The sequence below is a fragment of the Ixodes scapularis genome, unplaced genomic scaffold, assembly GCF_016920785.2.
Source record: "Ixodes scapularis isolate PalLabHiFi unplaced genomic scaffold, ASM1692078v2 PGA_scaffold5__190_contigs__length_132052651, whole genome shotgun sequence".
Lineage (NCBI taxonomy): Eukaryota > Metazoa > Arthropoda > Arachnida > Ixodida > Ixodidae > Ixodes > Ixodes scapularis.
The window spans coordinates 11660987-11684933 of NW_024609880.1; the positions used below are offsets into that span (position 1 = coordinate 11660987).

Sequence of the window (23947 nt, forward strand, 5' to 3'; positions counted from 1 at the left end):
AACAAGTAAGTAAACTTTAGAGACGCTTGAAGCGTGTTGGTAACGCGGTGGTGCGCTAAACTTCCACTCGTGCAAGTTGCACTAGGCTAGTGATGAGATTAAGCGCAATCGCGGTTTTTCCTGGTATGGTCATTTGCGTTTCCGCGCTATCAGCCTTGAGCCTGTTGCAAGAGGGGTAACTTTAGCCAACTACTGCACTTTCAACGCGTTTAGTCTTCCGAAACTTTACTCGTTTAGTGGCTTCCGATGACGCACTGCAAGTTTCTAATTTGAACTTAATGCTTGTTTTTACCAATTAAAATATAATTAAAGTGTTTAGTTAATTATTCATTTCATCGGGAAGATTATAAGCCTGCATTATGTCCCCTGGTTTCATAACTCACCAGCGAAAACCTCATTTGTGTGGCTTTCACGGCTTTATAAAATCAAATCTGTAAAGCATTAAAAAAAATCACGCTGTATATAGTGTAGCGTTACCGACGCGTTGTGAGTTATCGGTGTAACACTGATTGTTTCGCAGTAAGCGAAGACAGACAATATGGTGGCTGCACGTCTTGAATAGTGAATATATTGCTAGAGTGTTATAAAAACCTAGATTACCTATACATTATATTCGACATTTTATGATGAAAAAACATCGCTCCACTTTCCCCGCAGATTACGCGAAAGCCAATCGGATTAATGTCTAGACGACCTAAAGCCAATGATTGCGCGTATGTGGCAATGGGACATAAAAAAGTCGCCCGCGCTGTCGAATACGATGTTTTACTGGTTCAATTTCCCAGTGAAGCCTCTACTGAGCACCCTTCGGCGAATAAACTTTCTCTTTCAGTTCTTTATTGGAAAATAGACGCCCTGCCACTGTTGCTAGAATGACTTCATGAGAATAAAGTAAATAGCGTGTTTGTTTCTGCCTCGGCCAGGGGGTTGGAATTTATAACTTATGCAAATCATTTCCTTCGGATACCTAGTTACCTTCCACTTCTTTAACATAACCGTAACTTAAAATATATAATATCATAAACTTTTTTCACACACGTGCAAATGTATAGACGTAAATCTAATGCAAGTTGTAAATATGTAAATGTAAATTCTTGAGGCGATTGCGCCTCAAGAATTTACAACTCACATATTACTTTAATTGCGCTTATATTAGATACAAACCATAGAAGCCTAAAAAGGCGACACATTCTGTTTCCGCACCAAGCAAACAAATGAAAAATAAAAAAAAGTAATAAACACCGCTTCGCAACGCGTTGCATACTTACAATTATAAAGCTACGATTACATATATATTTACAGGTGTGTTTGGCTGCGTAAGGACTCAAATCTTCTAACCTATCTCATACAAGGTGGCGTGCTTTAGTATGCAGATAGCTCTGCAGTGCTTATAAATTCTTAAATAATGTCACACCGCATAGTAAATAATTCGACACGTCTAACTCGTATGATCTGTTAATTAAAAACATCTTAATGGACACTGCTCAATTGTACAAGTACAGTTTTAATGTACAATATGTAAATGCGTTTTACAGTTTTAGTGACAATTGCGCTGATTGTATGCGTATGATTTATAAACTGCTTCAATATTCGTTATGCATGAGGGACGTCTGCTTTGCTAAAATGGCGCGAAATATTTTTATATCAGCAATTTATTTAATTTTATTTTCAGTAGATGAACCAAATCACTGTATTTTAGATATATAAATAAATTACTTTATTTAAGCGATTCAAAGTTCACTTGGAGTTTTCACTTGGAGCTAAACGAAACTTATTATTAATAATTCCAACGTTATAAACTACCCTGAATACTATTTGGGTGAGAAAAATTTCTAAAAGTCAAAAAGTCCACATCCAATGTTGTTTACAGTCTAAACAATTTTTATGACCGAAGCACCAGAATCGAGCTGCAAATCTATACAAATTATGTATTTCTTTCACTTATACGATATTTACACGTTTGAATTATACCTAGTTTCACCTTAAGTTCAAAGGTATACAGTTGACGCTACGAGCTGATGAGATTAATCAAACAGCGTAAAAAAGCGCACTATCATGCTGTTCGTCAGGTGTTTCTATGGGTTCTGTCACCGCTGAACCAATCATAAATAAGGCTCAATTAATCGCACGGTTGATACTGCTTGATTGGTCCCATTACTTTGTAGCGTCGGCTGCTTTAAGCTGGAAGGAAGCATAGTGAAATACGGATGAATGTGAAACAAAAAGGTAACCGACCTGCGGCGTGCTACGGTGCCCACAACTGGGTTGCGCATGTCTGCGATACTTTGTTTTACAAACGCTCATGATTCCATCGTGTGTCAGAAAGTTCACATTCGCTAAAACACTAAAACCTTGACTGATAGACCATATGCGAAGTGCACATCGCCAGCCAGTGCTGCGCCAAAGAACATGCGTCGTCTCACCAGTTGGCAGTTGGCTTCGGCGCTTGCGAAAAAGCCGGGGTGCCAAAGTGTAGTTCTTAAGGATTCTTCGGTCGCACAAGCAAACGCGCAGAGAAAGCGCTTCCGGATTTCGAAGCCAAATTTCGAGCTGAAGTGTGCGTGCGCCATGTTGGTTGCGGAAGAAAACAAGCGACCGACGGGGCGACGAGCGCGTGCATGCGCAACAAGTGTGTAAAACGATACTAACCCTCAGCTCGCAGGTGTGGGTTAGGATCGATGACGGTGGGCAGTAGGCCTCGGTTGGTACCGACAACGCTACGAAATTGAGAAACAGCAGGGGCAGTCGCGACGGAACAAAGGTGGCATTGCAGAGAGTATTGCCAGACGTTCGAACAATTTTACATATGGTCTATTAGAGTTAAACAACTGACCTGAAGCCGTGAAAAAAAAAAAAAAGAAGCTACTGCATCATACGTAGAGAATATATGCGTCCTCGCCGTTACAAGGAAATATTTTAGTGGTCAAAGCAATGTACTAATTGCTGGAAAGTATTGGAATGACCATCACACAGTTAACGTATTTCACCGATTACGAAATTGCTACCAACGGTAAGAATATAAAAGCATTTCACACCTCACACATTTGCATGAACGCAAGACATACTCACAGCATTTCACCCTTTTAGTCTGAAGCTGCATTGTCACGTTCGTCGTCGGCGCCACTGTCTCTGGGTACGGTGTGTAGGTCGTCCAAGGCCAGGTCGTGGCGTCGACATCAATCCCTGCGAATGCACACGCGACCACGACAAGCCCTGATAAGTACATTGACCTAATTCTACACGAAAAAGGTTTTTTTCGCTCTCTTTCAAGACAAGCTCGTGCTGGAACACGAAAACAGCTCCAGATCGTTACAGGCTCTCCAGAGTACGCGTTGGGCGGTACGTGTTAAAAGTGTGCACATAGTTCGTCCGCTAGTCAAGCCAGCGTGTCTGCATACGTAGAGCAGAGCCTCTGTAGCGGCCGAACCCAGTTTAGAGGCGCTGCGCACGTTCATCATACGTGCCTCGGGGCAAAGTCGCGCTTCAAGCGCGGAGCAGCGGTTTGTCGAAGCAGTAAACTTTGAGCGGAAGTCTGGGCCGCGATACTTTCAACAACGGAAGCGTCATATTGCGGAGGGTGAATGAGTGACAGAGGTGCCCTGCAATGCAGATAGTTTTCCGCCCCATGGAAACAATTCTCGCGGAACACGGCGGCCGCCAATAGCTACAGCTAGCAGCATTTTAGCAGAACTCAGTGTGCTCAGCAATCTGCAGTTTTTACTAAACACAGCAAATGAAATGACTACTGCTGTTAAGTTATATATATATATATAAAAACTCGTTTTGTACGATTTGTTTTATTTCTGATCTGTCTTTAAGTTTCCGTCTTCTGTATCACCATAAACACCTGCGGTAGGGAATATATCATAGTGGCGGCGTTCCTGGGTTCTCAATTAGTCCCTGTGGTCACGTATAAGATGCTACTGGGTGTTTTCAGATAAGATCGAACAACCATGTCCGGTGACCATTTCTAATTTTGATGAAGAAATTGTATTTTGCTGGCCCTATGCCTAAAAAAGAATAAAACCAATCCTTATTTCGGAAAAAGAAATTGTCTTTGCGAAAAAAATTTGTAAGCATCCCCTCAGTCACGTGCGCGTTTTGCGTATCGCGCGACGTTAACATTTCAAGCAACTTCTAAAAAAAAAATTAAAAAAAAAACGTTTTGGTTACGGCTCTAGAGGTATTTACTGACAAATTAGGCATAGGAAGGATTGAGAAAAGGTATTAATCACCGAATCGTAGGGTCGTTATTTACAGAAACAAAATCGCGAGCACGGAACATTGCGCAATAACGCTCTTGATTAAATATTTGTTTTCTCCGTATTCATAAAAGTTAAGCTCTTCAAACTTTGCCAGTGTGTTGCCCTTTATATAGATCATCTGTGCATGAAATATTGTTGTCCTGGTTAGAGGGAGAAATTTAAAAGAATCGCTCACACAGGGGCTTCTACCTTAATATGCATTATTTTGAAAATAATTTTAAAAACCTCATCTTTTGTATTGTTTAAACTCTCCAAAATTAACGTTTATAATATGTACTAACAGAGTCTGCAAAAACATAATGAAATATTTCTGTGGCTTTGAAGTTATAAAGCGAGAAATATGGCCAAATTCACGCTCACGCGGTTGCCACAAATGAAGCGTGCACATACCCATTTTTCACAAATTCGTTATTACCGTATTTACTCGAGTAATAGCCGCACTATTTATGAATGCGTCCCTCGCGTCTACTTTCCCACAGAGCACATATACAGCCAATCATTGTGTTGCGCGTAAAGAACATAGCGAATAACCAGATCGAAATCACGAGTGTCCATACTAATACAATCTTCACAGATGGTAACTTCGCACGAAGACTTTATCGCTGTCCTGCGAACAGCTGGACTCATGCTGTTGATCCCGGTGATTGCCAATCTGCGTGCTCCGCGGAAAGGCTAACCCTCAGGTTTTCCTCATAAACAGTGCGGCTATCGCTCAAATAAATACGGTATTAAAAAGCGTAAGAATGCTACGGGGTGGTCAGAAAAAGACAAATTGAGAGCGGAGATATGGACGCTAGTTTCGAAGGAAAATTCCTGATACATTTTCGTACAACGGACCCAAAAATGCCCATGGGCCGGAGCGGTCGAGAGGCGCCACCCTCTAACATACTTAGCGGTGCCTGTTGCAACAGTTGGCGCCTAGCGTCTCCGTGTACGCGACATAAAGGAAGCAACCAGAGCGACTTTGCAAGCAGATCAGCCTACAACCTTGCTGGTAACATGATATAGGAGGCAGGGCCGGCAGAACCTTAACCTTCGCCGCCTATGAGCGCCAATAGATCCGCCGCCGTCGAGGGCCGCACAAAGCGTAAAAAATAAAGATACATAAAAAAAAAAACGAATTCCGATATATCGAGATTGTCTGTATTGGGCGTTTTCAGATAGGATCGAACGACCATGTTCGGTCGACGTTATTGTTTTGTTTTTATTAAAATATCTATTTTACTTGTGCCACCGGAAAAAAACATATTCGAACTTTTTTTTTGCGGAAATCTTGAGGAACAAAAATCATGAATTCACTGTCGGTATACGCCCACGTGTTTGCGACCTGCGTGAAACCGTGCCTTCGGAAATGTATAATAGAAAAGCTGTTGTCGGCTTAACTTTAATCTTTTTTCTTTTTTGCATACAATGTACATAAAATAAAAGGAGGTAAACATGTATTATCGATCACGAAGCAATTCAGAGCTTTATGGATTCGGTTCATAAAAGGCTGGAAATTCAAATTCTTTTAACATGATTTCGACGCGCTTGTTCAATATTCGCATCAATTGCCATTGAGTTGACAACGATAACATTTCTAAAAAAAATACACTGAAATGTAGACAGGTTACCGATTTTGCAATAATTGAAAACTCAGTTTAAAATGGAGGCTATCTTAATTTTTCTTCTACTTTTCACAGATCAAGGCTCAACATCTGTCCTATTAGGCCCTTCAAAAATGCTTCGCAATATTTCTTGTACATTTTGTATTGTTTCACAGAGCGATAAATATGCTAAATTGCCAGAACGGGAGTAGAGAAAGGTAGGAAAGATATAGTAACACTGGAGCTAGGGGTCAAAAAGGGTACGGACAGACAGGAAACTCCGAACACAGCTAAAGATTTATTTTTCAGGACGCCTCCTTAAATAGGTCCACAACCAGCTCGCCTGCCTACTTCAGAATCAGACTCAGAATCAGTTCGTTTTTGTCACAGCGCTTTTACACACATGTGACAAGGGGGGCCAGGAAAAAAACCTGCAAGTTTGCAGCTTGACAGGTTCCTGCCCCCTAAAACACAGGGCAGATCGCCTGCCTACTTGCTTTAACTTCAAAGGTAGGGCGTTGCCGATTTCAAACAAGGGCAACAAAAGATGTAGAAAAATGCAGAAAGTCTGTGAGGAGAAAGCACTGTGACGAGAGTTCGTGAAAAATTAAACTTGATACCAAAGATTACAGGTGAGTTTGAAGTACGAGTCAACAATTAAAATACAAATTCTCGGATCAGTGAATTTCGGAGCGTACCCTTCGCAGGCTGCTGACGACCAGGTTTAAATAGCGATAAGAACACATGTTTGAAGTGGTACAATTGAAACGAGTTTAATGAATCAAGATCCTGTGGGCATATTCGGCGCTTGTCGCGAGCATCCTTTCTGCCGGACGCTGACCTGAGTCGGTTACGGCGCTCTTATGGCACTCCGAGGAGGAAACTTTTTTTACCGTTTTACCTGTAGCGATCACTGTTCATTCTTCTTAGTGACACCGCAAGCTCGCGACCTCGATCTGCTTTTCAAAGCCACAGGAGACTTTATACGTTCAAAGATATATCGTTTCTGCGTCTACTGTTCTTGCCAAGCAGCTGTGGTTGCGAAGTGTCGGACCGTGTAAACTGCCACAGGTGACAGGACTGAATTCCAAACACAACAGAAACAGAGTCCCACTCTTTTGCTTTCATGTCCTTGAACGCATTGACGTCAGCTTTCGGAAGGTGGATTAGTTTCACGTTCGGCAGTTCAGTGTTCAGTGGGGCAATCATCTCTGATGCTGACTTGATCACCGACGCGGTGGGCTGTCGGAGGTTATACAACGTTACCTGGTGCTTGACACGACCACCAATTCCATCGCAGGCACTCTTGCCACGTCTAGTTGAGAAAAAAAGTCGACAGAATAGTCGACGGAAAACCATTGCGCGCTCCTTATCACCATTCGCGCGCGCCTTATCTCTTATCATGAGGTTTTGACGATTTGTATTAATAAGAAAACCACGATGCAAGTTCCTTAAACCACGTGATAGATGATAAGCATGGAGTGCTCCCCGGATCTGTTTCTCGGTAAGGATTGCGGTTGCATAAGCTGCCGTGGTAGTGGCAGAGTACTAAGTGTGGGGTGACGTTACTAGTCCCACTAACATGGGCGTACCAACCGGGGGGGGGGGGGGGGGGGGGGCGGGGCCGTCTGCCCCCCCCCCCCCCCCCCCTTACTCAAGAACAACTTTGTACGCCACTGCCCGCTAACAATGCGCAGCACGTAACGCTCCCGCATGCGTTTCGCGGTAAAGACTGCGGTTGCGTAAGCTGCCGCGGCAGCGGCAGCCGTCCGAAGTCTTTCATATATAAAAATGATGTGGTACATTACATTCAGTTTTCTTTCGTCAATCCTTCTGATATAGACCCTTTTGCTGTTTAACATGAACTGCCGCTTTCTTCACACGCTACTTCCGGTCGCAACGACTTTGCAAGCCTGTTGAGCTTGCTTACGTAACCAATGGTAAAAAACATAAATCGTACACGGAAAACACAGCTGGAGATTTAACGAGGGCTTTCGGCTGTACAATATAATATTCCGCAGGAGGCAAGTTGGTTTAAAAGAATACTCGTAACATTTTAAGATATCTCGCACTCCATCGCTCTTTTGGCGTTCACCTGGTTAAACCGCCGCATCTATGTTGCAAGCAATGGTTTTTAGGTGGCCTTTCTTCATTCTTTTTATAAACCGTAAGTTCTCTGAGACATCAAAGACTGGAGGACCACGTGGTGGCATTTACCCTAATCAGGTTCTATAGTACAGTGGGCAGTCGTTGCAGATGACACCACTGCTTCGCTGTCCAACCATCTTCAAACGTGGACTGGACATTTAATTTTTAAGCATGTGTATGTGTCTTATGCATGCGTTTGGTTTTAAGCTTGCGTTGGACTTTTAAGCCCGTATATTTTTGGCGAATATCTATTATGTTTTGTGGTTTACCGCAAAGGCCTTCAGGCTGATGGAAAACACGACTAAGCAAATATTGCACTTAATTGATTGGAAACACAGTTTGTGAAGTTACATATTTTAGACCCCACCTTAAGTGAGAAAAGACACAAGGAAAGAAGAGAAAAGGCGAGAGAGGGGAATGCCAATATAATGAGAGGTGGTGGCGCCCACTTGAAACTGGTTTTGCATTTTGCAATTTTTGACGGGCTATATTGAAGCTCGCCTTCCTTCTAGTCGTCCTTTTCTAATTCTGTTCCGCTGTTATGGGGAGAATCTAAGTTATTTGGGCACCATCTGATTCCGAAATAAATAATCATTCGAGGTATGCGTGCGTGGAAAGAGAACGTCTTAATAATAATATTTTAATGTCATGCATACGCACGATGCGCAGTACTTTCATTAGCTAAAGGTCAAACTTTTTTCCAGAAAAACAATGAAAGAAGGTTATCAACATATATTCGAACAACACCGCACAAACGAGAAAGCGTTTGAGTACTCCCTACAGTGTGCTGGGTCCTCAAGGTAACAAGAAATAGCAGTAGTGTCCCACTGAAAAATTGCCTGTGTGAACTGAGAATTTAAAACTACGCAAAACTACCGCGCGTTGCATTTTAAAAAAATTGAGGAAAGTAAATCTTATACAAAACTGCTTCGCACTCCCGGACGTTTGCATTCTGTATTCTACAAACATTTAAGTGCCCCGTACATCATGCGTCAAGAGCAGAGTGTGAAACCGAGAGCTTTATCTGTTCGGTTCGAGTTCGGGTCCAAGGTTTTCAGTTTACCTCTAAATCAGTTACTGGGAGAAAAAATAAAGGTTCAATCAATTCGAACAGGTTGGAACCGGTTTGAGCCGGTTTGGACTGCTAAATTGAGAATATATTTTCCGCGTCTTTTTGAAAATAGGCGTGAAAAGCCGAGAAACGACCAACTATTTAGACTTCTTTAATCGCTCGTACAATCCATCTTTATTTTCAAGTACGCAGAAATACGAAATTTCTTTATATAATTTTGACGTAACTGTTAAAAGAATATCTATATTAACATACGAAATGCCTCGCTTATACGACTCAACATTGTCTCGTTTACTTCAGTCGAATATATGTAACCTGATTCGAAAGGTTGTCTCAAAGTATGTTAGGTCGCTTCAGGTATCCGTGATTGGTGCAACGTTTCATCGGAGTGTAAAAAATGGAATCGTAGTTGGCAATTCCGTACATCCCACACAGGCAACTGCGGGAAATTCGGCCATTTTTCTTGTTATCATACAGGCACAATTACATTTGCGGTAATTGTGCTTGTTCAAAAATAAACCATGCCTCTATACACGTACGAACTATACCATAAATTCAAAAAGACGCTGAATTTATGTAAAACAACCGTGTTCCCCGAGCATTTCAAGGACCTTCATTAAAGCATCAGCGAACCAGCCCACGCAGAGTGGCACGCGCCGAGTCGGGGTCACGAGCTAATCTGCCGACCGCCCAAAGGCTTTTGATATAACTTCCGTTTGAAAAGCCCTCAAAGCTGGATACAATACTCTCTAAACTCAATGAACATGCAAGGAACTAAATTTCAGCGTCTGAAACACTTAGGCCACCGCTTCACCGACCCCTCGCATGATCGCCTTGTGCCGCGTAAACGGACGGGGAGGTTCATCGGTGGAATCGCCTCCGTTGATAGCTTTCGATACTTTTATCTTACTTGTAAAGGTTAAAGTGACAAACACGCTTAGAAATGGAGAGGAAGTAAGTCGGTATCTCCAACGTCTTGTACACCGGGTGAACGAGGTCCAGCACCTCAAAGTGCTTGCGGCACACAACGGCCGACGTTGACAACGCGTTTCCTATCCTTAATTTGATTTCCCATGCTTTCCTCAACCTCAAAGTTTTCAAGCGGTAAAAGCTAATACCGGCGTACTTTTTTTTTTTTTGGGGGGGGGGGGGGGGGGGGGGGTATTTGCACCGCGGCACGGAGCTGTAGGTCCGCATGATTGCAAACCAGGAAACAGGGGCAGGGAAGCGAGCCGGATGCGAGATCGCGAAGCGGAGTCCTTCCCCTGAAGGTCACGGTACACTTCAGCCAATCAGGGAGTGGCGATCTCAGCGACGCTTGTGTTCGCTCTCGGGCTAATACACGCTGTTTAATTTTGATTGAAGCATTTTTTTTTTTTTTTAAAGTGGGTGAGAGGTAAACGAGTTTCATTTTCGCCATGTAATGGTCAGACTCGGCGGACATTAGGTGAGGGAAAATCGTCATGTTAAATTGAATAAATGACTGAACCCGTTAACTAACTTTGCGTTTATTGTCTTTAGAGGTCATGTTGCAATTAAAGTATGTACAGCAATTAGTATTAGAGGCCACGCCAGTTAAACAAATATGCGAGCCTTTAATATATATTGCGATATTAACTGCTAAATTTTCACGTTTCTTATTTCGATTGAAAAATTGCGTCTAAAAAGAACGCTACAAGCTCTGCCTTCAATTACGCTTAGAAGAGTGTAGTCGCTTCAATCATGTCGTGACTATCTCGGCAGCCTGTACCTGATGGGTTACGCCGACGACACACACCTCCTAAGACCTACCAGTTGTTTAAGGGTTCAATAAAACCGACGCCTTATTGGCTGAATAATTAATTAATAGACTAATCTATTGAATTACCGAATAATTAACGGCAGGGTTCACGAAATTCTCTCGGCACGCAAATTTAAAATCCGGCTAAAAACGTGAAAATTAATAAAGAAAATATTATTACATTCGCGCATTTTCGTTGTGATGCGGATTTTAATAGAAATGGCCCTTAAAACAGTAATGGCCAGATATCTCTGAAACTAATTGTTAAAAAGTTAATTAACAATATTTAGTGTATCAGCCAACTTACCAGGACCCCTAATCTAATGTCTGTCGAGTCTAATAAATATTTTATTAAAGCGGCGCTCTTTTAACTCTCATCCTCATTTTCTAAAAATCGGTTCTTATTAAAATCGAGCAGCCTGTATAAGCGTAAACTTCCACTGCCAAACAATCGTGCATTAGCAGGCGTCGCTTATGAGGTGAGTTCACTTGTAAGCTCTCCGTCAAGTTGATCAGTTACTACGTAAAATAAAGTATCTAATTTTTAGAACATTATTGGAGAACTTAGACAAGCTTCCGAAAAGCAAATTCGATCCGGTCGCCAAGCGAACGGGCCACCATATGACGCAATCTAAATGCAGCGAGAGGTATGGGAATGGCGCCACCTAGAACTTATATCGCAGAAAATGTCTAGCTTTGATCGCTTCAACCTTTTTTCAATTTATAGTCCTACTAAAAGCTCTGTCCGACCACCCGTATGCAGCTCTGTTTTAATGACATTTCATCGAAATCTTCTTTAGATGCTTTTACAGATTACATCTCGTTTGAATCGTGAACTTGCAATTTCACTCTACGATTCATAGTCATGTAGCATTCCCGCATGTGTTTTGTTCACTGTACGCATGTGCCTCATACCAAGACTGACTTCAGTCGTTCTGAGACACGGAATAATAATAATAAATAAATAAATAAAATTAATAAATACATAAATAAAAGAAGTGCAAGGCGTTTTTTGGGGCACCCACCTTCTAATTTGCGCTTTTTTTCTGAAGTGCTTTGACTGAACGTGTCCATTAGAAGCTCATGTAACGCCAGCATGTTTTCGAAGGTAGAAAGCTCACGCTGACGGCAGGATAACTAAAGACCACTTTGCCACTCTTATCCTTAAAATTTAGGGATTTTTCGTGTTGCCAAACCATTGATGGGCATTTTGCACGCGCCAACAGGCGACTGGTCACAGGCATCTCGGCCGGGATTCGAACCGTCCACTTGGGAAACGTTCGCATCTTGTCAATGACTACAGCAGATCAATCGATTTTGATATCGGAACCCGTGTAACTCAGGTGTTCCACGAATTAAATACACACATATATCTATATAGTAAGGGTTCGAAGACGCTTTCTTTTGAACTTATTGAGCAGCGACTCATAAGACACAACAATTTGTAACTCACGTGTCAATGTTTCGAAAAAAACGTTTCGTTCCCCGTGACTCGCCTGCATAATCTCTGGGAACGGCGCACTACGACGTGCCATGAATTTTCCAAAGTCTTTGGATTCAGATACCTTGTTCATGCTGATCTTATTAGGGTGCCTCGACTTGAAGCAGCCAGAATCGGAGTACCGATTGAATATACCGATTACATAACATTACGATAAAAAATAAAACAATATATAGACACTAAGCTATTACAATATATCTCTGTATATCATGCATTTTAAAGGCAACATAATGTTCATTCACTTCGTTTCACTTCCAGTTGGAGCCCAGCCGAAGCTACGAGCGCATAACGCTAATGAAGCAGCGCAAAACATGAGACGCCACGAGTTTAAAGGCCGACGACCAGACACGAGATTCTGCAAGGCAGAAGATCCTGCTCACCGAGGGGAGGAGAAAACAGGCAACGGTGGACAGGGTAGAAGGGGGAGAGGAGGAAGCAGGGTAAAGTGGAAAGCGAGAACTGGTCGTCGGTCTTTAACTGTGTGCGTGCTCAATCGCCGGCTCATCTACTGAAACGCAGAACGTTCGCCGTAAATTCTCGCTTTCAGTCCGTATGGATCCGTTTGCTTTGCGTGCATTATTTCCAGTGTTAGACAAAATACTCGATAAAAGTATTTAAGTTAAGTTACCAAATACCTGCTACATAAAGTATTTAAAATACTACTCAAGTTACTTTCTCTGTAAAGTATCTTGAGTAGAGTACAAATACTTCGAAATGTATTTCAGTTACTTTTGAAGATGCTTCCGCATTTGCTTAACTTCTATTGACGTCATTGACAACAATAATTATGCAGCTACGCAAAACTTTGTTACCAGAATGGTTTATAAGCACGCAACAACACAAAACGGAAAAAAAGTATCGTAGGGCTATTTTATGCCGTCCGACTATACAGAGCAAAATATTGTCGCCAATAATAAATGATGAGGCGGCGCATAACTGAAGAAACTAATTGTTTAATGAGGCGAACTTGTTCCCAAAACAAAAGAGAGAAAGGCTAGCGTCCCAGGCGTCGATGTAGGCGAAAATTGCGAGTCACCCTTGGGGGATCCTTCTGTTGGACCCGGCGTCAGCGGCGAAGTATACTTCGTTCTATATTCTGTAGAATATAGAACGAACGCTAGAATAGAACGTAGCACTAGCACTGTAACAAGATGCGCAGTCGTCAGGATGATGTAATCGTCGTGGCGCGAGATTTGAACCCATGACAATCAGGTGCACTCACTCATCGTACTCTCCGAACGTCGGGGAAATAAAGAGGGGAGTCATAAAAATCTGAACTTGCCGAAAAAAAAAAGAAAAACGGAAGAAAGTTTGTTATAAAAGACCCTTTAGCCGAGGGCAACCTCACATGTTTCGTCATGGACACCTAAGATGAGGACACTCCCTTACCCGACCCTGCACAACCTGTTTCTCAAGTTCAACGCTGCCGTTCCATCCAGCGCGTCGGTGGAATGCCTTTTTAGCTTGGCTGGGGACGTCTTTAGGAGGAAAATGGGAAAGCTCTCCTATGAAGAACTTTGATAGTCAATAGACCGATCTCAGCAGCCAGTTTGACTACGCCACCTCTGCCGCAATGCATCGAGGGAACTTTAGTCTTTTTGCACGTGCGACAACCTCGCTGGAGCACTGCACGTGTAAAGCACGAGGAGTCACGAGTCCTCGCGTGCACTGCCGTCTGCCATAGAGAAATATAGTACCACGTAAAGAGTGACCACGCAAGCCGTTTCGCGGCCCAGGAGTTAGGGACTCTACTGGCCGTTAGTAGGCGCAACAGTGCCACTTATCCTGAACATTTGTCAGATATATAATATTAATAAATAACTTTGTTGTGTAGAGTAAACTTTTAAAATTATTACGAACTTCGAAAACTTTCAAAAACGACTTCAACGGTTGTGGCTACGGCTGCGGCGCGACGGTTGGTTCGGAGTCGTGGACTCGACGGAGGGCGGATACTTCGGCCGGCTGCTTGGTCTGTGTCTCTTGCCTCGTTGTGTGGGTTGAGTTGGTTCCACGGCTCGTTGTTTCGTGCGGGTTTCTAGTCATTCTTCTGTTGCGGTCATGGTATACGGTATGCGTAAGAAGAATCGTGACTGTAGTTTCTTTGTTGAGGACATTTGCATTCGGTCACTGAATTTAGAAGGCACTGGGCCAGATTGTTGTTTTATTGGTGCTGGATTAGTCACATGGTCATATGTGCAAGCGCTTTTCATGGAACTTGGACGGTAATTTCTTTAAATGGCCTCCATCTAATTTCATTTGTTGCTGTAAGTCTCGCTGTAATACAGTACTTTTTTTCCAGTGTTGCACGGTTAACGTGTTATTCACACATTTTGCATGTGTATTCTTATTTTTGTAATGTATGAATAACATACATCCCTCATTGTCTTCAGAGTTGATGTTTGTTTTGCTTGTCATAGTTACAAAAATAAATACTTTTCGGTGTGCGGTCAGTTCGACTTATATGTAGCGCTGGATGACTTTTCATCTGCAGTAAAATTAAGGTATACTTATAAAACAATTATATTTTAAACAAAAACCATGCTAGTTACAATAACACTGACACTGACGCATGCCACTGCCCGATACAAAAATACCGCCAGAATTCGCCTTGAATTCATTCACTCATCTGGCCAGCGGTTATCGCGTGTATTCAACCATTCAACACTCAACTAGGGACTATAATGGCCGCTGGGTGCGCTCGCTGACCTTGAATTGGGCCGCTGGGGCCTATGGAAGTGTCCGCTCTTTACGTAGTACTATAATTCTCTATGCGTCTGCCTTCTGAGAACTAAAGTTATGGCGGTGTCACGCATGCGCCGACCGGTTAGTGAGATCGGTCTATTGCTTCTACCAATGAATAATCTATCTTGGTGAAAACGCAAGCCATAAAATGACTGCATTTATTTTAGGCTCGGCGTTTTTTTCAAGGATCAAAACTGCTGTTCATTTTGCTACCACGAAAATATAAAAAAGTAACTTGGAAAGTAACTTCAAAGCAACTTGCTACTTTTTACGGTAGTTAGTAGTTAACTACTAACTACCGTAAAAAGTAGCGAATTACTTTCAAGTTACTTCCCAAGTTACTATTTTTTATATTTTCGTGGTAGCAAAATGAACAGCAGTTTTGATCCTTGAAAAAAACGCCGAGCCTAAAATGAATGCAGTCATTTTATGGCTTGCGTCTTCACCAAAATAGATTATTCACTCGTAGAAGCAAAAGACCGATCGTAAATTTACTGAATTACGAGAGTGGTACGATAAGTACTTAGCCTACAAAATAAAAACGAAAATATTGGAAAAGTGGTGATTCATTTCTCAATATAGTCTCCTTTTAGTTCGACACACTTCAACCAGCGATGCTCCAACTTCTTCAACCCATCTGAAAAATATGTTTTCTCGAGGTCGGCAAAGTAGGCTTCCGTGGCGGCGATGACCTCCTCATTCGACTCAAATTTCCGCCCGGCGAGTGACTTTTTCAAGTTTGGAAACAAAAAGAAGTCGCACGGGGCCGAATCTGGAGAATACGGTGGATGAGGGAGCAGTTCGTAGCCCAATTGGACCAATTTGGCAGTAACGAGGGCGAAGGTGTGAGCCGGTGCGTTGTCATGGTGGAAGAGCACTTTTTTCCTCGCCAAATGGGGCCGTTTTTTTCCGTAATTCGGTGTCGAATCCGCCCAATAATTCGGCATGGTACAGCCCTGTGACCGTTTTGCCTTTCTCCAGGTAGTCGATGTAGATCCCATCTTGTGAATCCCAAAAAACGGTGACCATCACCTTTCCGGCCGACAGGGCAGTCTTCGCCTTCTTCGGAGCACGTTCGCCGGGTGAAGTCCACTGTTTCGACTGTTCCCTGGCCTCTGGTGTGTACCAGTGGATCCATGACTCGTCGACGGTCACGAAACGACGCAGAAACTCCTTCGGATTGCGCTTGAACAGCGTCATACAGTGCTCTGAAGTGGTTTCACGGTTGCGCTTGTTGTCCGCAGTGAGCAAACGCGGCACCCATCGCGCCGACAGCTTTCTCATGCCCAAAATGTCATGCGGGATATTACCCACGCAGACTTTTGAGATGCCTACTGTCTCAGCTATCTCGCGCACCTTCAATCGGCGGTCTGCCAATACGAGATCGTGGATTTTTGTCACATTATCCTCCGTGGTAGCCGTTTCGGAGCACCTGGGCGTGACTCATCAAAAACCGACGTGCGACCACGTTGAAACTCTTTACACCAATTTTTGACAGTCACCATCAAAGAAGAAAAGTCATCGTACACAGCACCTAAGCGCTCTTTGATTTCACTGCGCGATTTTTTTTCCAAAAACAAGAATCAAATCACGGACTGATATTGCTCTTTTACCATTTTTCTAAAATTCGCGGACAGGCCCGCTTCCACGTGCGGTCAAAACGAAACTACGAGTCCGATTTGGTTGAAATTTCGATAGTAGCCGTCTACGAGAATGTACTGCACGATAGTGAATTTCTCTTGCAATAGTGGCGTTATCGGGCGGTGAGGCAAAGTACTTATTGGACCGTCCTCGTACTATTAAATGAGTAATTTCTACTCTACTCCAAATACGTTTGGCTTCGATACTCAGTAACTTAACTACCTTTTTTGAGTAATTCGTACATGTCTCCTTGCGGCACACAACGGCCGACTTTGACGGTGCGTTTCCCATACTTTGTTTGATTGCCCAAGCTTTCTTTAACCTCAACGTTTTCAAGCGAATAAAACTAATACAGTTTTTTTTTTTTTTTTTGGGGGGGGGGGGGATTTTTTACTGCGGCACGGAGCAGTGGGTCAGCATGATTGCAAACCAGGAAACAGGGGCAGGGAAGCGAGCCGGATGCGAGATCGCGAACCTGAGTCCTTGCCCTGATGGTCACGGTACACTTCAGCCAATCAGGGAGTGGCGATCGCAGCGACGCTTGTGTTCGCTCTCGGGCTAATACAGGCTGTTTAATTTTGATTGAAGCATATTTTTTTTAAACTGGGTGAGAGGTAAATTTTTCGCCATGTATTGGTCAGACTTGGTGGACATTAGATGAGAGAAAATCGTCATGTTAAATTGAATAAATGACTGAACCCGTTAACTTACTTTGCATTTATTGTCTTTAGAGGTCATGTTGCAACTGCCATATGTACAGCAATTAGTGTTAGAGGCCAAGCCAGTTAAAAGAATATTCAAGCCTGTAATATACCGGGTGTTTTTGCGAAGACTTTCAAAAATCCTAAATATGAGGGCGATTGAAAAAAGAGGAAACTCTCTTCGGGAACAAACTACCAGCCACGGCGGACGTCAGGAATTGCCAAAAACCTACTAATTAGCCAGATAATTAATTAAAACTTGTTAATTAACTTTTTAATTAGGGGAAATAGACATATGGTTCCAATTAGAAAGTTGCTGAGCGTTATCGAAAACCACTAAATCAGTCATTTTCAGAAAGACTTTGAGCGCGTGAGACGAGTAGTAGCGCACTAAAGTTACCACTCGTGGAGCAGGTACAAAGCTAGCGGTTGCGGTAAGGCGCCCGCGCGATTTTTCCGCCTCTTATCTAGCCCCAGCCTTGTACCTGCTCCACGAGTGGTAACTTTAGTGCGCTACTACTCGTCTCACGCGCTCAAAGTCTTTCTGAAAATGACTGATTTAGTGGTTTTCGATAACGCTCAGCAACTTTCTAATTGGAACCATATGTCTATTTCCACTAATTAAAAAGTTAATTAACAAGTTTTAATTAATTAGCTGGCTAATTAGTAGGTTTTTGGCAATTCCTGACGTCCGCCGTGGCTGGTAGTTTGTTCCCGAAGAGAGTTTATTCTTTTTTGAATCGCCCTAATTTTTAGGATTTTTGAAAGTCTTCGCAAAAACACCGAGTATATCGCAATATTAACTGCTAAATATTCACGTTTCTTCCTTCGATCGAAGAATTTCGCCTAAAAGGAGCGCTACGAGCCCTGCCTTCAATGACGCGTGGAAGAGTGTCGTCGCTTCAACCATGTCGTCACTATCTCGGCAGCGTGTCCCTGATGGGTTACGCCGACGACACAAGCGATGACGCAACTGAAACGAGTACCTGCACACCTCCTAGGGCCGACCAGTTGTTTAAGGGTTCAATAAAACAGACGACTTATTGGTTGAATAATTGATCAATTGACTGATTTATTGAATTATTGAACAATTTAACGGCAGGGTTCACGAAATTCTCTCGGCACGCAAATTTAAAATCCGGCTAAAAACGTGAAAATTAATAAAGAAAATATTATTACATTCGCGCATTTTTGTTGTGATCCAGATTTTAATAGAAATTGCCCTGAAAACTGCAATGGCAAGATATCTCTAAAACTAATTGTTAAAAGTTAATTAAAAATATTTAGTGTATCAGCCAACTTACCAGGACCCCTCATCTAATGTCTGTCGAGTCTTTATTATTAAAGACTCGAAAGACATTAAATACTTTATTAAAGTGGCGCTCTTTTAACTCTCACCCTCTTTTTCTAAAAATCAGTTCTTATTAAAATCGAGCAGCCTGTATAAGCGTAAGCTTCCACAGCCAAACAATCGCGCATTAGCAGGCGTCGCTTATGCGGTGAGTTCAATTGTAAGCTCTCCGTCAAGTTGATCAGTTACTACGTAAAATAAAGTATCTAAGTTTTAGAACATTATTGGAGAACTTAGACAAGCTTCCGAAAAGCAAACTCGATCCGGTCGACAAGCGAACGGGCCACCATATGACGCATCCTAATTTCAGCGAGAGGTATGGGAATGGCGCCACCTTGAACTTATATCGCAGAAAATGTCTAGCTTTGATCGCTTCAACCTTTTTTTTTTTTCAATTTATACTCCTACTAAAAGCTCTGTCCGACCACCCGTATGCAGCTATGTTTCAATGACATTTCATCGAAATCTTCGTTAGATGCTATTACAGATTACGTCTCATTTGAACGTGAACTTGAAATTTCACTCTACGATTAATAGTCATGTAGCATTCCCGTATGTGCTTTGTTCACTGTACGCATGTGCCTCATACCAAAACTGACTTCAGTCGTTCTGAGACACGGAATAATAATAATAAATAAATTAATAAAATAAATAAATACATAAATAAAAGAAGTGCAATGCGTTTTTTGGGGCACCCACCCTCGAACTTGCGCTTTTTTTTTTTTTCTGAAGTGCTTTGACTGAACGTGTCCACTAGAAGCTCATGAAACGCCAACATGTTTTCGAAGATAGCAAGCTCACGCTGGCGGCAGGATAACTAAAGACCACTTTGTCACTCTTATCCTTAAAAACAATTCTGGGATTTTTCGTGTTGCCAAGCCAATGACCGGCATCTTACGCGCACCAGCTTGTCGACTGGGAATTAATTTGGACCGCCTGGGGATCTTTTCACCTGCAACCGAAATCACGGTCGGTTACACGGCACCTTCTCAACAAAAGCCGTGATCAGGTTACAGGCATCTCGGCCGGGATTCGAACCGTCCACTTGGGAAACGTTCGCATCTTGTCAATGACTACAGCAGATCAATCGATTTCGACTATAGGAACCCGCGTAACTCAGGTGTGTCACGAATTAAAAAATATATATATATTAAGGGTTCGAAGACGCTTTCTTTTGAACTAATTGAGCAGCAACTGATAAGACAGAACGATTTGTAACTCACGTGTCGACGTTTCGAAAAAACATTCTGTTCCCCGTGACTCGCCTGCATAATCTCTGGGAACGGCGCACTACAACGTGCCATGAATTTTCCAAAGTCTTTGGGTTCAGATACCTTGTTCATGGTAATCTTATTAGGATGTCCCGACTTGAAGCAGCCAGAATCGGAGTAGCGATTGAATATATCCATTACATTACGTTACGATAAAAATAAAACAATATATAGACACTAAGCTATTACGATACATCTCTGTATACCATGCATTTTAAAGGCAACATAATGTTCATTCACTTCGTTTCACTTTCAGTTGGAGCCCAGCCGAAGCTACGAGCGCATAACGCTAATGAAGCAGCGCAAAACATGAGACGCCACGAGTTTAAAAGCCGACGACCAGACTCGAGATTCTGCAAGGCAGAAGATCCTAGTCACCCGGGGGAGGAGAAAACAGGCAACGGTGGACAGGGTAGAAGGGGGAGAGGAAGAAGCAGGGGAAAGTGGAAAGCGAGAACTGGTCGTCGGTCTTTAACTGTGTCTGTGCTCAATCGCCGGCTCATCCACTCAAACGCAGAAAGTTCGCTGTGAATTCTCGCTTTCAGTCCGTGTGGATCCGTTAACTTTGCGTGTATTATTTCGTTTGACCTCGCACTATTTTCTGGTAAAACGAAGTATAGAGGTTTGTAGGAAGATATAAAGAATAATAAAAATCCCTTTACAAATAAAGGCGTTTTTCGGCAAGATGCTTAGAATCCTTAGGATGCTTGGTCGGTCAGCGCGTCCTGTGAAAGGTAAGTAATTCAGGGAAACGCCGATTGCCACTAAGACGTTTAGGGACTTTATTTCCAAGTCAATTGATATTTCGGAATGTAAGATCCGAGCTTTTCTTTGTCCTTCTGCAGGAAAGATGCGCTCCTATTCTGCCTTGTTCGAATTCTTATGTATGTTTCCATTTAATTAAGGTTCATTTTCACGGCTAGCAAGAGGGCGGCCGAGGTAGATGCATGAACCCAAGTCGACGGTATAAACTCTTCTTAATTCCACTGTCCCTCGCTGCAGTCCGCTACCTTTTCTGTAGCAGTCTGGGTGTCCCTAATGAAAATTTCTTCCAAGCTTTCTTCCTTTCCTTGTCCTTCGGGAAGCGAGGCGGGGGTGGGCTTCTTGGGGTAGGTAGAATGCGAAAATTTACTCTAAGGTATTAATTCCGGCAATTCTAACTCATAAAACCTCTTACAAGTCCTAGCTTACGCTGAAGCTTGTAAATTTAGGACCGCGTTTGTCACAAGGAACGGACTTCGACCAAGGCTTTTTCAAGTCCCGGTTGAAGTTCGTGGCTGCATACAGCTTGGCTGTATCATTTTGTACGTATCGATGTTATTATATTTCTTGAGCACGACAATGAATTCGCAAACATGCGTTCTATTGCATCTAGATTTATTCCACCTGACCGGACCATTATTTGAGGTGCTTAGCAAGCACTGTGACGAGAACTAAAACAAAACATGGCGTAATGTTTTTCACATTCAAGAAGAATACTATTGTACAAGAAGTTAAAGTGTCAGGAAATCACAAAAGATTTAAGAAATAACCAAGTAGAGCTAAGTTTATTTTAAATATAAGCCTCTGCATGTGTTGAACTTCGGGAGTAAAATACGCTTAAATTTCAACCTAGGCTCGCGTAGGGTGGTCTCGAATGACGTATTTTCGGCTGAAACTTTTGTCCGAGGGCATGTTGATGAATTCGCCCTATGGTATTTTTGTTTTCAGCGGACGCAGTGTCTTTTTAGATCATTCAAGTAATCGTCCACCATGGTAGACCGTTCCAGCTACAGTAGTTAGAAAGATAGAAGCGCAACAAATGGTACTCGATGTTCACATAAGCCTGTTTTGATTCGGCTTTAGTACGAGTCGGCAATTGAGAAGCCGATCCGTCGGCAGCCGAGATGACCCCAGTAAATGCCTCCAGAAAGACGCAATATAAAATAGAAGTTTGGGTTTTTGTGGCCGAAATAGCTCCCCAGTCCTACTTACTGAGTTCTGTCGTAGACGGAGCCAGTCACCAGGCTTGTGCGTTTTACAAACACCAATAATTGACGTCAATAAGCAGTCATCTGCATGCACTCTAATTGGATAGAGGGGCAGCCGCTCTTGATTACCATGAATGAACATGGCGGAGTGCGGCTCATTTTAAGTGAAAGGACATTTTGTGAAACCGCCCTATAGCTTCAAAATATATACATGCCGAATGGTGTAAATATTACGCGTGATACAACCTGCAACCTAAAATACTGAAACTTGCGCCTTAAAAATATGCTTGTTTAAATTTTCCGCCAAAGAACGTCAATATACACGCGTAAGAGTGTGTTGTTTTTCTAGCACATAAAATACTATATTGCTAGCGTAGCTGAAGGAGAAATAGTCAAACTAATTTGGAAGCCTAATATTTTCGAAAAGTGTAGTCTAAAACGTGTTAAATGTATCTTAGTGTTACCGATTCAACGCAATTGATATTGCGATAAATCGGCACCACTGTTTCTTTATCAAGGAAACTTAGTTGCAGGTTTCTTGATATAAACCACTGAATTTGATGTTTCTGCGGACGCTCTACAACTTTGTCATTGAAACTTTTGCTCTAAATAAAATATTCCAAAAGTTCATATTGATCCTAATTAATTATTCAATTGTGCAAAGCACAAAATAGCCAGATTTGCTCTAAACGGTAAACATGCTTATTTCTTTGGTTTCATCTTCCTAAAATGCACTACAATATCTTTGAACTTTGGCTCAAGTTACGTGGAATACTCTGTGTATATATATATATATATATATATATATATATATATATATATATATATATATATATATATATATATATATATATATATCCGGTCTTCCTGACGAAGGCCGGACTCCGGCCGAAACGTCGAAGATTAAATCGTCCGTTGTTGCTGTTTTTCACTAAGGGTTTTTTTCTTCTCAGTTTTATATATATATATATATATATATATATATATATATATATATATATATATATATGTATATATATATATATATATATATATATATATATATATATATATATATATATATATCAGTGTGTCGAACTTCGCGAACCAGTTCGGAAATTATAAATGACAAATTGCAACATCAAAATAAATTACAAATGAAACATCTGAAATCAGCACATACGAAACGGGATACATCGTAGTGTAAGGCTCAGGGATTTCTACCAGGAATGGTTTCTTTATGTGCACTCAAAGGTTACCTCAACGACGTTTACGCATTCGGACTTCATCTAACTGGGTCCGACGCGGTAGCTGTAAAATCCGCGACCTCTTTACAAACCCACTTACAAGCAGAACTCGCTAACTATCCCGCCACCTCGTCGTGTAAGCAATTGAAGGAACAGTGGGGAGAAAATACAGCTTTCTTTATTTGAACTAGCCTTCGGTAACTCAAATTAGACCCTTAAAGAAGTTTTCATTAAACAAGGTACGGAATATGAAAAACACTTCACCGAACGCAACGCCAGAAGGACTTAATAGGATAAATATTAAAATAGAAGAGTTCGCTGTCTCACAAATATGTTAGCTTCTAAGTGCCTATACGAAACAGGATGCATTATTATCAAACTCCACAGCCTTTTCTTTTCTCATTCCGATGGAAGCAAGCATCAAGAACTCGCGCGTTCTAGAAACGTGTTATGAAATGAGCACACAGCAGCATTCAGGATTTACGAGATTGTAGGAAAATGAAATCCCGTTACGCGATTTTTTTTTTTTGCACAGCCTTCCAATTCTTTTTCTTTTGTGCAAGCCGCGACCAGCGCAATACCGGTTCCTATGTCAAGATTCATGGATGCAGCGTTTGTCAAGATTTATGGATGCAGCGTTTATATTCCTAAGACTGAGTGGAGAAGAAAAATATGTAAGCGAGGTGTGTGTCA

At 42.1% G+C, this 23947-nt stretch overlaps 1 protein-coding gene across 1 annotated transcript in view; it reads right to left on the reverse strand.

The window, feature by feature from the left end:
- The window catches only part of LOC8050608, a 212791-nt gene that overhangs the window by 151572 nt on the left and 37272 nt on the right, over positions 1–23947 (reverse strand). Inside the window, exon 2 of the mRNA XM_040215189.3 lies at positions 3070–3183. Within this exon, the coding sequence (XP_040071123.1) occupies positions 3070–3183 (114 nt within the window). The remainder of the gene's footprint in view (positions 1–3069; positions 3184–23947) is intronic.